We start from the raw sequence: 15,437 nt of genomic DNA, 5'->3' as shown, positions 1-15,437 counted from the left end.
CCTATTTCCCATCCACTCACCAAGATTTTTCTTGAAGTGTGCAAATGAGGAACTTTGCTTGACATAGATGGGTAGCTTGTTCCAGAGTATGGGAAGTCTGTGGGACAGGAATCTATCCCTCCACCATGTCCTGTTTATTGTGGTGACAAGGTTTAGGTCTATAGACCCTCTTCTGCTTTCATGCAATCACTCACACACGCAGACAGAAAAACACACACACAGTCTCTTTTGAATTCATGCATGGATTCACACACACCTCTCTCTCACAAACACAGTCACTCCCTCATTTATACCTGCATTCACTCGCACATCGCTCTCACTCTCTCTCTCTCTCACACACACACACAGTCACTTCCTCAACCATACCTGCATTCATTCACTCACACATTGCTCTCACTCTCCCGAACTCACACACACAGTCACTTTGTCATTCAAACCTACATAAACTCACACATCACTCACTCTCCCGATCTCTTTCACACACGTACAAAGTCACTTTTGCTTTCATGCACAATTCACTTACACATGTATACACACACACAGACTCTTCTACTTTCATGCAAGTGTTCACTCACACATCCAGACATACAAACACACTCATCCACATATTCACTTTTTCATTTCACTCTGTGCCTGACGGCCTAGTACCAAGTGATCTACGGCCCGGTGGTTGGAGACCGCTGGTGTAGTGTATACCAGAAATGACAGCAAAGTTAATTTTCAGAATAAAGGGTTTACGATTACAGATCTGGCAAATTAATTTTTTTGTGTTATTGTTTTGTTTAGCAGTCATTAGCTTCATATTAAAGTGTTGCAATGCATAAATAATATCACAAAAAAGCATTCAGAAATATTAAATGATGTTTTGCTAATTTACAGCATGTAAAATTTAAAGTCAATGATACATGGTAAAAGTGACAGTACAGTCAAAATCTCAGATCCCATGCATGAAAACAGACATCATAAATATTGTGTCATTAAAGCCACAGGTTCAACTCATATGTTATAAAGGACAGACAAGTAAAGTTCCAGAATTAGATCAGTTCAGCTCTAGTAATAAATGTGTATACTACAAAAATAAACTTCATGTACTTGTATAAAGGACATACAAGTAAACTTCCAGATAAAGAAATTTCATACTTGTATAAAAGACAAGTAAACTTCCAGACTGGTTTACGATTGTATATATTTATACAGAAATTGCAGTTTACCAAACACACCAGATCAGATTACAGCAAGCTGAATTAAAGACAGTGCTGTACAGCATAAGGCAGTATGGTGAAAATCAATTTAATGTCCTTAGTGACAGTTTATGGAGTTACAGTTCTTACTATTTATCCAAGAAAATTGTAGACAGTAATGATAAATTATTGCAGCATTCAACAGTACTAAAAAGTTAAATAACGTCAACTACATAAATGGCTATGGTAAGACAGTGGGTGGAGTTTTACTCCACGAACAGTATGTTAGAATCTGAGGGTCATGAGAGTAAATGTAAAAAGTTCAATAGTTAAGATTAATTTTATATAGGTGCAGAAATGCATAGTGTTAGATTACTATTTTGTTTTTCCTGTCATAACCTCAAATGAAACTAATGTCACTGAGGTTTCAGTTTGATTTAATAATAAAGTTACAGCCTTTCCATGTCATTGTTGTACATTACACACCTGCTAGAGTTTATTAGCAGAAAATATTTATTTTATGCAAAAATATGTAAAAGTCGGGACAACAAGCAATGCTATCAGTTTATAATTGTTAAAGCTGAAAATATTTTAATAATTTCCACTTTGATTTTCCAGTTTATTTTTAAATACAAGCAATAACTTTATCCCCCCACCCCCCAAGCCTTGCACAAGAGATGAAAAGAAGAGATTTAAAAGGCCGAACTATAAAAGGGACACTTGGACATTAAAGCAGGCCTTCCAATACCTCATCAGTTACTGGGACAATGCAGAGTAAAATTTGGCAAGAGGTGTGTTGCAAATATCGACTGTGTGTTTCAGCTGTTGGGTCTACTTTAATTAAGCGAAAGCTGATTCCAGCGAATGCAAATCCATCGACACATATACATCAAACCGCGAAATAAGCGAACTCACAAAACCGCGAAACTCAAAATACCGATTTGTCATACTCGGCCAACCGCACCACCCGAAACACACTACCCACCCAAACAAAATAAACCACAAACATACACCAACCAAATCCCTACTTCTAACCCTACACTAAACCCCACATACACCACTATATATGCACTCTCCTTAACCCCTCCCTAACCCTAAGGTCCGTAACTACCACACACTTACCCTACGAAGCTATACCCAAACAAAATAAATAAACCACACACATACACTAACCAAACCCCTACTTCAAACCCTACACTAAACGTTAAATACATTACCCATATTACATTACCTATCTACGCACTTACCTTAACCCGCAGCCTAATGTCCGTAACTATTGCACACTTACCTTACGGATCTGTAGCTCAGATGGGCCAACCAAAACGCTTCCACATTTCGAATTTTGCGGCAATTTCGCAGTTTTGTGAGTTCGCTTATTTCGTGGTTCGATGCATTTGTGTTGATGGATTTGCATTCACTGGAATCAGCTTTCGGTTAATTAAAGTAGACCCCAGCTATTTACTAACTTTGGGTGGCATGATGCCAGGGTACCATCTTGGGCTAGGCTTATATAGGCTCCAGGGCCGTTAGCCTAGTACACACATATGAACCTATTTCTTTAATGTTTGCTTAAAGTTAAAATGTATGAGTTAAAGCAAGTATGTATGTTTTCAGTTATATAACAGTACTAGTTTTCAGTTTATGTTTTTATCTATGTTCAGACAATACTGACAAAAATGTATTAACAGTTTAGTCTGCAGAATGTAACATTAACAGATTTCAGTTTATTTTTATCTGTGTTCAGCTAACACTTGCAGGAAAGGTATTCCTGCTACTTTAGATGTTCAGTAAAAATATGTCTCAAATTTCAGTCAAGATTCAGAATATGAGCTTCATACTCAGTTATGTGTTCAAAATAGTACATTTCAAATTTCAGAATAAAAGATTAATACTAAGTTACTTCACATTAATCAGTTAGTTTTAAGGGTAAAGTGCAGAATGACATTATTCAGTCATCAGTTAAGGGTAAGGTGACAGAATTATTTGTAACAGGCTTATTAAGATAAGTTATCTAAAGAATAGCTAGTAATAGTTATTCAATATACTCAAGGCATAACAGGACGGGCTTAATCTGTTAATTTACAAATTACAGTGCACGTTACATAATTAGTGTACATTAGTCAGAAAGTTAAAAGGACACCAACAGAAAATGCAAAGGTATAGATCTGAAATACAGAAAGCATAGGTTTTGTTAAGCTATTATAGCTCATAAATATTCATAGAATATTTCAAACACAAACTTAGGAGTCAGACATCTATTACAGCATACTGTTTGTGTCTTTCGGCTTTTCCCGGTTAGGGGTCGCCACAGCGGAACTCCGGTCCGCTAATGATTGGTAGTGGATTTTTATGTACCGGGTTACCGGCCCTGACGCACAACCTTCAACGAAGGCATGCCCCATTCACGTATGCCTCCACACAGAAGACGCTCAAGTTGAGAATCGAACGGGACAACGTCTTGCTATGAGACGACAACGCTATTGCAGCACCACCACCGCAGTTCTACATCTATTACAGCATATAAAAGTTAAAAAAGATAAGTAGCATTATTAGCAAATCTAGATGAAACTTTACAGACACAAGTTAATACAGTATATGGTAATTATGCTTCAAGACCAGTTATAAAGTTATCCCTTTAGTGCCATGATAGGCTATACAATAAAAAAATGGATTAAACAGTGCTATGTTTAAATATTTAACTCTATGAACAACAGGAAAATATTTAATTTGCTATAAGAGAGAGACATCATGGTACACTAAGGCACCATTTCATAAGGTAAAAGAAACATAGGTAATAGACATTTTACTATTACAGTATATAGAGATAGGGAAGAAAATTAGGCGGGGTTAACATTTCATACTCTGTGTAACTTAACTGAAGACTCACAGAGACAGGTTGAAGATATATATGGCATGTTCTCCACGCTGTTCTGGAACAGCGGAGTTAAAATAAATACCTGGAGTAATCAGTTTTAGAAACCACAGAATTAAAAGACACTGACTTTCAAAACAATGTGTAGGTTTTGGACATGTCACACATACAGTAGAACTTAGATAAACACTCTAAAGACTAAGGATCTAGATAATATGGAAATTAAATCAAAGTTAACAGACTTCAATCCAAACAGAAGTGACACCCTGTGGTCAAAATTAAAATTGCAGGTTTATTCACCAGATAAAGAAAAACAATTGCTCAGTTATAATTAAATCATAAAGTTAAGAGACTTCAAACCAAACAGGCCAGAAATGCTCAAGTGACACTCAATGGTCAAAATTGGAACTCCAAGTTTATTGCACATCTGGAGATTATTAGTTAAGTGGCATAAAGCCTGTACATTCAAACCAGATTACAGTAGTAAGCAATACAGATATAAAGTAACTACAAAAGCAGGACCCTGTAAACTTTTGTTGGGGACCTCAGGGGGAGCTGTTAGAGTTAGGGTATTTTTAATGAATTCACTATAGTACATTAAGGTAGAATAACCGGCCTGAAAATAGAGAGTCAGTCACGTATGCATTCAGTTTCAGAGACAGACAGCTTGATCACCACATTGCCACTGTGGTCAGAAAGTCCTTCTATGTGGCACATCTCAATACTAAGGGTTTTGCATCCAGGAAGAAAGAGGCCATTGACTCCCTCTACTCTTTCCTCATTAGGCCAGTCATCAAGTACAATGCCCCATTTAGCATGTCCCTCACTAGACATCTGCAACAACTGGAGAGGCTGCAAAAATATCTCACAAAGAAGATCCTAGGCCTTAAACACTTGTCCTATATGGACAGACTCAAAAAACTCCAACTATTCTCTGTCTCACATTGCCTACTTAGAGGCGATCTCTGCTTGACTTACAAAGCCATGTGTGATCCAGCTCTGTTAGAAATGCTACATCTAAAGAAATCCCTCCGCACCACACGCTCCAGAGACCTCAACCTCATTACCACAATCAACAGAACGTACTGGAGGGCAGGTTCATAACCCAGAGACTGTCCATGCCATAGAAGAGACTTCCCATACATGTCAAGTAGAGAACCTTGTTGAGCCACTTCAAGAGAAATCTTGATGAGTGGATGAGGAATAGTAAATTCACCCCGGGGATAACTCCAGTGGCTCTACTCAACAGAGGCACTGGGAACTAATGTCGGGCGGCACAATGCCAGGGTAATCTTAAGGTTACGCTTGTAAAGGCCCCATGGTCATTAGCCTAGTACACACCTATGAACCTATTAAAAAGGAAAGATACAGAAATACAAAATGTTCCTTTCTCAAGGGAAAGATACAATCTTGCCAGCTACAGAATGTTCTTTCCTCAAGGGAAAGATGTACACAGCAATAGAATGCCAGATAAAGAGGCACACGCAAGACCAGGCTTTGAAACCAAGGCTAAAAGGGCGTGTAAAGCATTACAAGGTTTTGGTATTATTAAAATATACTTCTGATACAGTTGGTGACGCCAGTTAGCTCGGACTGACATACAGAAAATGTTAAATATTCAGCATTCCAGACAGGAAATTAGCTTTTGGATTTATATTTAAAAGGATCTCTACAATACAGACACTTGAGCCTGAGTACAGAAGGCAGGTCTACAATACAGACACTCAAGCCTGAGTACAGAAGACAGGTCAAACAAAAACTGTTTCAGTTTATATTATTCAGAAGAATCAGAATATATGTGCAGAAACTTTGGATATATTTAGCAGCACTGATATTATTAACCAGCATTCCAGCATTTCTACAGACTGTTATTGGTTACTGTTTATCAGCACTGTTAATGAAGACAGTATTCCGATATTGTGAAACTTTAATAAAGCCTTATTAACCGAACTACAGTCTGCAAAATTCATTCTGAAAAGTACAAAAGACTTGGCCCATAAAGGAGAGACTGGCACTTGTTATGCAGACGTTTGGGTAATTAACAGATAAAACAAGCAAATGTCCTGGAATCCAACAATATAACCAAAAACCACCACAAGTGGCAGCACAAAAAAACGCCAGGAAACTGGATTCAGCACAGCGAAAGTACTCTATTTAAAACACAATATGACAGGTTTAGCGCTTTCATCAAAATAAAATGACTTCTTCAGAACACATGATGTTCATCATTTACATCATGTGTTCTGAAGAAGTCATTTTATTTTGATGAAAGCGCTAAACCTGTTGTATTGTGTTTTAAATAAAGAGTACTTTCGCTGTGCTGAATCCAGTTTCCTGGCGTTTTTTTGCTGCCACTTGTGGTGGTTTTTGGTTATATAATTAACAGATAAAACAGTGTAAGAAACTTCTCTGTGTGGAAGATTTTCAGTCCATACATTTCTAGTTAATCATTGTATATTAATCAGATCAGACAATAGTAGTAGAAGTAGCAAACGTAAACTTGTCAAGTCAAAAAGTAATAATAGAAAATATATAATTCTACAGCATTACTAAGTATTCGAAAGTAATCCAAGCAAGGCAGGCAGTCTGTTTCCAGTCGAAAATCCTTTATTAAGTACACAGACAAGCGATCCAAGTAAAACAAAAATAGAGTAATAATTTCCTCACAAGCTTTCTAAATATATCTATACTTTTTATCAGGCATGGGAGTGGTTTATTGTGCTGTAAAACAAAGTGTTATTGGTACACATGTTAAATTCACATCCCTTCCCCTATCAGTGTGACATTCGAGCTGGTCCTGCCCTACCTAGTAGCTGTCATAATAATGTACTTTAATGGTGCATCTTATTTAACCAAATTATTAAGTCTGTGATTTTATACAAGGCAATATACTACATGGCTGGAAATATATCAACCTTAGTTCATATTGCGATCAAAAATTATATATAAATATATAAATATATAAATATACACATATACATTTTGCATGTGATTAATATACAGTGATTAACTAGAAATATATGGACTGAAAATCTTCCACACAGAGAAGTTTCTTGCACTGTTTTGTTTTTAGACCCACTACACTTTAGTGGGTTGTTTTGAGACTTCGGGGATACCACGGAGATTACTTGTTTTTTGGTAATTAACAGATAGAGACTCATTCCAGTCTCATTTCAGTTGTTTCCAGTTAACTTCAGTATAATACAGTCATCAATTCTTTCAGGTAGGAGCAAATTACATAGAAAAAAATGTGAATTGTGGGAACAATACATGCAGAGAAGAAATGCAGGATTTGAATGTGCTACGTAATATTTGACTAATATTAACTGGATAGATTATAAGTGATGTATGATATTTGCAAATAAAATTATGTCAATATGGTGCGTGATATATGTTTGCAACTAAAATTATGTCAACACGGTTTGTTTTCATTTATATAAATGTATGATTACCTATGTCATATGTGATAAATTAATAAAGATGTTTCTTGTTTAAAAAAAAAAGATGCTGTGAAAAGCAGGACTTCTGCTACAGGTTGGGGAAAACATCCACACTACTAATATTTGGAAGCAAAAGTGATACAATGTACATCCCTACATCTTACCCATTGAAGGGGGGGGGGGGGATTATTACATTTTGCATATCCTACCATTCCCATGTCCTAAACCACTACACATACACTGCCTTTGACGCAAGTGAGCATCAGATGTTAATATGTGGTAGGTGGCTCAAGGGTTATAACTCCAGACCAAATGGGCAGTCATGAGGCCAAGAACAGCACTCAGAGATCCAGTGGGGTACAAATACTATTATAAATATATATGTATGTATGTATGTGTGCGAGAATGTGTGAATGCATGACAACAACGGCATTAAACACTTGTAACTTACCAGACTTGGCTTGAAGGGAGGCTCAACCTTCTGAGCTAGAAGATCTTCCCAGATAATATGTCTGAAGAAAGGATGACTCTACAAATTAAATCCAAAAAGTATGAATAAGGTGAAAACTGATAAGAAATACATTGTCATACTACAAAAAACAGTGTGTGTACACACAAACACACAATGGAGATGTCAAAGTATTTCTTATTCAGTCTGAATTGAAAACAGAATTTATTTCAAAATGAAATTACATTCCTAGACTTCAATAAATAATACCTACATTACTCATTTAATACAAGCTTTATACATTTCTTGGTAGTGGGAGAGATAAAGCTTAACTTGGCACTCAGTAGAAATAAGATACAGACACTAATCCCAGACAAGACTCCATTCCATTACACAATGTACAAACATCTCACATTAGGCACATTTACACACACAAAAAATAAATCTGTCATGGACTTCAGGTTGAGATGGAGAGCTAAAGACACACAAATCTGTCTAGCTTCAGCTTACTGCAAACAAATTTTAATACTAGATAGATCTTTTTCACTTTTCTCATCTGATTACCTCTAACCTTCTCTTAAGACTTTTTATGAAGGGAATTCCCTTGCCTGAGTGAAAAAAAAGGTCTCAAATGTGCTGCAGTTAAAAATAACTTGCTAGCCTTGCTGTTTGCAACACTTAGGGCTCCATGTACTGCTAGGCTTGAAAGCAATAAAGCCATTAGCTCTGACAGGCTAAGATGTACTGATTTTAATGATAGATTTGAAACAATTATAGGTGAACTCTCTAAATAAGCCATCAACTCTAATGGCCCCTTCTGATCAGCTGCAGGAATGTTTGATTAACATGCAGAGTTTACCTCACAAAACTACAGCAAGAGAAGCAGATACTGATGGCCTTGAATCCAAATGTCAAGATTTGGAAGACCGAACAAAATGCTAAAATTTACATTTTGCAGGAATAATTGAAGAAAAATGAAGGCAATTGTTGCCTTATGTTTATGAGGACTAAGACCTTTGAATGGACTAATACTTTACTCAACGAGTTACATAGTAAAGATGCACATGGAATGGATGTCCCAATAGCTGCAAGGAGTTTACCAAGACCCTTATTTCAGCTTAAGTAGAAAACACAAACAGCATTGTGGGACCCAAGTAAAATAATTAAGTCTGATGGTCTCCATGTGTTGTGATGATGACTACTACCTTTCTACCTGCCATACACTCTGCCAGGAAGTTACAGATAAGATTTAAGGTGATTTACCCAGCAACATTTAAGCTTGTCTTATTTGGAGGGACAGTAACATTTTTGGATCCCGAAGAAACAAAAAGTATATTGGAGAACATTGCTAAGGGCTCTAACATAACTCTCTTGCTTCTACTTTTAAACTGCCATAATTGTATGTGGGACATGAGACTGGAAAATCAAAGAGAGGTGCTCTAGAATTGTTCCCATTGTTTAGGCAAAGGATGAAAGTGAGGGACAGGCTAGTACTGTCACCTCACTTCCACACAATCTATGAATACATGACTGCTCTTTTAGTATGCCTTCTTGACTTCCAGAGAGGCTTTAATTAAATTAGTTCTAATGTCCTCCCTGTATATTTTACTCTCTCTTCATTTCATCTCAAGACCGCTTACTCTTATATGGGCTTAGTATTTCGGCATTTCTCCCAGATGATACAGTTAACCACTTTCTTGGAAGCAAAAATGAGATACGGAACTAGGTTTAAATGTTTTAATTTTTCTTTTTTTCCCCCCAACATCTTTATTAAATTTCCACATATGACAAAGGCAGTCTTACATTTATAAAATATATACAGAAATTCACTTTAGTTGCAGTTTACATCACAGACACCATTGAAACAACTGTAGTTGTAAACATTATAAATCACTTATAAACTTTCTAGTCATCGTCAGTTAAGCATTACATAGCTCATTTAAATCCTGCCTCTTAAACCTTGTTCTTGCTCTGTACATCTGTTTCCACAATTCCCATTTTTTTCTATGTAGTTTGCTCCTTCTCTTTTCTAAAGATCCCAATTCCAGTTGTTTTATCTCTGTTACTATATTCACTACTTCTAGTAAAATTGGTCTAGACTTTAATTTCCATTTTCTAGTAATTGCTTTTTTGGCAGTCACGATAATTAGACTCAGCAAGGCTTTACTATGTCAAGGCAATTCCGATTCTGTAGCATAACTCAAAAAAATAATCTCCCCAGTCAGTCCAATCTGCCCAGCCAGCATCTCCAACAGAGTGGCCCGCAGGGAATCCCAAAAGTCTGCCAGCTCATCACACCTCCAAAAAATATGTTCCTAGCTATCTCTTTCTTGCCCGTCACACCTCCAGCATTTGCTATCCACCTGAGGAAAAATTCTTTGGAGTCTACTTGGGGTATACAAATACCTATGTAAACATTTCCAGGCAAAGATCCTAAATCTTCTCGACTTTGCTGCATATTTGGGAGATATACATATATCCCCCCATTGTCTTGGTGAATTGCTTATCCAGTCTCTCTTCCCAATCCTTTCTAAGCTTCTCTGATTGATTCTTGTAATTATCATGCAATATTTTATATGCTTTACTAATTATTCCTTTTCTAACTGCAGGTTCTGTTCTAGATTCTATTAAAAAATCTAGCAGTGCTGGTCTTTCACTTAGGAACCCCCTATTTATTTCCCTTTGCCTATACTCTGATATCAATCATTGGACAAGGAAGGCAATCTCTAACCTGCAGTCCAAATACATTTTTGGCCTCTTTTCACTCTATTACCTTTCCCTTTCTAGTGATTTGTTCCCAATACCTTGGTTTCTTTGCCAATTTTCTCCAATAAATTCCAGCCCCCTCTTGCCTATTATTTCTATCCCTGACCACAGTCATCCCTATCTGCAAAATCTCTTTTCTCCATTCTTGTGCTGGTTTGGTTATTAGAATACTCCCTGCTATTTTATGAATATAATACTCTGTATGATTTTGGTAGTTCTCCTTAAGAGTCTGCATCCAAAATCCCAATCTCTTCTTATTTCTTCAGCTTCCTTCCTGCGTCATCATCATCCCTTTCTACCTTAAATTATAGTTTTCTGCCTGTGCTATGTATTAAAGCCATAACTGTGTTGCTCTAAAATACCCTCTCAAATTAAGTAATCCTAGTCCACCTTGTTCTATTGGTAGAATCAGTTTATCCCATTTGACCCTTGCTGTCTTCCCTTCCCAGATAAAATCCTTCAACTCTTTTTTATTTGCTATCTACAACTTCTCCTCCAGTTGATAAAAGTATGCCTGACCTGTGTATAACACTAATGGGACTAAAAACATTTTAATGGCTTGTATCTTAGTATCCATATCCATATAATAAAACTTCCAGTTTCTCAATTTTTGTATTATCTTCTGTTTACTATCTTCCCACATATCCTTACTGCCACCACAGAGTAATTTCTAATCCATACTCCTAAATACTTCATTTTATCCTGTCACCATAAATATGGACATTGTTGGACCAATTCGTGTGTGGGTACATAATTTACTGCTACTGCCTTTGTTTTAGCTTCATTAATTTTGTATATTGAGAAGATCTCAAACTGTCTTAAAATGTTCCACAACACTGTAATGCCCTTTTCTGGTTTTGTCAGCTATAAAATAATATCTGCAAATAAAGCCAGCTCTTCCTGACTACCATACCAATTATATCCTTGAATGTCTGAGTCCCTTATTTTCTTTGCTAGTGGTTCTAAATATAATGCAAACAACAAAGGGGAAAGCGGACAACCCTGTCTGGTTCCTCTACTCGAGCAGAAATTATCGGAGAGGACCCCACCCACTTTAATTTTGCACCTCCGCTCCCTCTACATTTTTCTAATCAACCTTATATTTGTATCAGGGAAAGCTAATGCTTCCATTGCCCTGTTCATGAAGTCCCAAGTCTACTCTGTCAAATGCTTTCTCTGCCTCAAGATCTACCAATAAAAGTGGTACTTTCTTACATTCTGCTTCCCTCTGGATCATCAATGTTTTAATTTTTCTTTTCATTCAATCAAGCAAGCTACTGTCATTTTCTCAGATGTGGTGAATTTTAAATGTTTCAATGTTTTACTGCTACAACCTTCTTATATTTTCTAGCATGTAAGGCATACATTTAATAACTTACAACTTGGAAAATGGGTTTAGTGTGTTTCCTGGGATATTAATGGGTTAAATTCCCCCATAAAACTCACCAAAGTATTTGCATATTTAAAACATTTAGCCCCAGAAGTAGTTTTGTTGCAAGAAACACATCTTTTGTGTTGAGCACTTGAAGTTATCCAAATCAGGATTTAACCATGTAAGCAGCACTTTTCATCAAGCCAGGAAAAGGAGGGTATGTCCACTACTGAAAGGTGGGGGCCCCCCCTCTAGAAATAGAGAGAGAACTTGTAGTTCTCAATGGTAGATATGCTGCCTGCACGGTTAAGCTCATTAAAATTAATTTGGGATAATCTGCACATCCCCCTGGCACTAATATAAGCACAATCGTGACCATTTGTAGGGACCTGACTGATTTCAGACAGGTCCTGATGTTATCTGCTGGGATTACTGTCATTTGAAGATGTTCACGTCAAGGCCAAGACTAGAAAGGTATTTTTCCTATATGGGATTTGAAGGTGTTGGGAAAAAGGGGGAGTGGGCAATAAATATGGATTTCACTTGCTATTCATATAGGTTTCGTTCATTGTCAAGACTAAATAAAAATCTTGGTATAAAGGGGACATAGTTATTTAATTAAGGAAATGGGTAGGGAAGTAGAGAAATTGTGATCACATCTCCCTATTCTCCTCTTTTTAGGCAGAGCTTTAATGTTGAACACTTTCAGAAGTAATAGTACTAGTATACAGTAGAGTCTCCATTATCTGGAACTTAAGCAACTGTCAATTTTGATTGTCTCATTTACCAACATATGAGCCAATCAAAAAACGCAAAGTGGAGTCACTTCTATTGAATACGGAACAGTGGCTGTTCCACATTAAACAGAATAGGCTCCACTGTGCCATTTTTGACTGGCAGAAGAGGGTCTGCTTTGTGTTTTTTGACTGGCTCATATGCCAGTAAATGAGCCAATCAAAAAATCGCAAAGCAGCTCTCAAGCAACCGGAATCTATACTTAACTGGCAACTACCAACCCCCAAGGGTGCCGGTTAAGTGCAAGTTTACTGTATTATTCCAAAAGTGGTTGGGGTAGCAATACAAACTGAATCTTCCTTTAACTTTGTTGATTATACTAAGTCCAAAATGGGATAATTTGAAGGCTTTATTTAATAAAAATATACATAAATATTTGCTTAAAAAAATAACCAACAGATTAACTAGATGCAAGGGACCAAAAATACTTCAGTTCATTTTCTGTTGGTGGACCTTCAAACAAATTATGAGAACTTGTTAGAATACATTCAGTTGCACTCAACTGAATATACATTTCAGGGACAAGCTCAGAGAATGATGGAAGCCTTGAAGATGACAGAATTTATCTGTTGCCTCATCTACATTAAAGTCTTTGGTGGGATGGCTCAGATCAAACAGCAAGTGGTTTAGCCACCAGGACTAGGGATCCCAAAATCTGTTGCACTGCCCATTTCCCTGAACAAAATCTCACAAGTTTTTTGAACATGCTACAGATCCAAATATTTGGAAGAGTTTACTTATCCTGATTTAGGGATTAAGGTGGCTCACTTTCTCAATGGGCTTACTTCACTCCAGCTGACAGCATCTCAGAAGGAAGTGCTTTTCCCTCCAATCACTATAGAGCAGCTTAGACAGGTGTTGAACTGTACAAAAATGGGTAAACCACAAGGTTATAATGCTCTGACTCTAGACATATTGTTGGACACAGGGCAGGAGATTTTAGATAATTTTCCAAGACTAGCTTATCTTTGTTGAAAAAGAAAGAGTTAATGTGGAAAATAAAATCATATGCTACCCCATTCCCTTGGTTTGACTAAAAACTCAATAGTCAAATGCCTTTTAAAACTGAATCAGAAATGAAAGATGGACTTGTATTTAATGAGAGGAGTGGACTGATTTTAAAAGATGGAATGACTAGCAACATGTTTTAGCTCTGAAAAGTATACGTTCATTAAAGGTGAAAGTCCTTAATTAAGCTCTGACCTGGTGGATTCTGAATATATAGACAAGAACATATGGGCAATTCGGAGGATCTTCAACTCGCCTACAGCATGCCTTTGGGAAGTGGGAAAATGGACAAAAAATGTGAACTGGAGAACCCAATGAAGACTCCATGAAGAAAGCTCCCCCATTCGTGAAACAAATGAAGAACAGAGCTGTGAGGAAACAACATTAACCACTGCATACTGTAGCACCCATAGCTAATTAGAGAATTCTGAAAACAGCACTGGGTATTTCTGTAGCTACTTTGAAGGGAAAAAACAAAAGAACATTTTGTGATACTATGAATAAACAGTAATGATAAAAAGTACATTTAACCTAACAACTTTTAACAAAAGTAAATAATGTTGTTGCTGTGTCTTTCGGCTTTTCCCGGTTAGGGGTCGCCACAGCGGAACTCCGATCCGCTAATGATTGGCAGTTGATTTTTACGTGCTGAGTTGCCAGCCCTAACGCACAACCTTCAAAGAAGGTACGCCCATTCACGCATGTCTCCACGCAGAAGACGCTCTAGCTGAGAATCGAACCGGTCAACATCTTACTGTGAGGCAACAACGCTACCGCAGCACCACCACCGCTGATAACAAAAGTAAATAATAACGTTAAAAAAACAACCTAAGTAACTTGTAAAACCGGAAACATCTAAAATCTGTCAGACCACGGACATCATTAAAGAGCAATGGGCATTAACCCTTACACATTTACACGTTTCAAAATGTTGGTTTACTTATTAGCTGCAGAATGAAACAAACTGTAAAGCTGGACTATTGATGCAGAGGCAGGGTATTTAGAGTGACAGACTCTGGTTCAGGAACAGAATCAGGTTATTAAACAGCAGGCAGGAGGGGGAATAGTATTTCCAAGATGAAGGATTGGATTATTTAGTGCTTGAAAAATCTCTGGAGCAAAGATGCAGTAAAGTACAGAGCTTCAAATTACTAAATAGCTTGGAAGATGAGCAAGTTAAGTATAGCTAACTGAACACACTCACTACAACATTATATATTAGAATAAAAGGATGGCCCCCATATGGGGTTGTTGTTGTTCTCCTTTTAAGCTAAGGACATCAGAAGGACATTCAGCACAAATGTGACAACAGTCCACACCATCCTCAATTTTTTTTTTGTGAGGAAGACTGCAATCAAAAAGTGTGCTTGTACAGCCAAGTGTGTATGTGTGTGTGTGTGTGTGGGGGGGGGGTACTTTAAAGGCTGCCTTTTAGCTTCTAATATGATGCTCAACAGAAAGGACTAATCATTAGATGCTCTTTCCTCCATGAAAAATCGAAGGTTTATAAAGAAATGTGACACAAAAAGTTCAAAATGATGTTGCTGGAGAAACT

At 37.1% G+C, this 15,437-nt stretch overlaps 1 protein-coding gene across 1 annotated transcript in view; it reads right to left on the bottom strand.

Moving 5' to 3' along the window:
- The window catches only part of RPS6KB1 (ribosomal protein S6 kinase B1), a 1,830,003-nt gene that overhangs the window by 159,751 nt on the left and 1,654,815 nt on the right, over positions 1–15,437 (bottom strand). The window contains exon 11 of the mRNA XM_044054533.1: positions 7,945–8,022. Within this exon, the coding sequence (XP_043910468.1) occupies positions 7,945–8,022 (78 nt within the window). The remainder of the gene's footprint in view (positions 1–7,944; positions 8,023–15,437) is intronic.

This window comes from Protopterus annectens, chromosome 13.part0, assembly GCF_019279795.1.
Source record: "Protopterus annectens isolate FY-2018-M chromosome 13.part0, PAN1.0, whole genome shotgun sequence".
NCBI lineage: Eukaryota > Metazoa > Chordata > Ceratodontiformes > Protopteridae > Protopterus > Protopterus annectens.
This window is presented reverse-complemented; position numbering and strand designations above follow the sequence as displayed.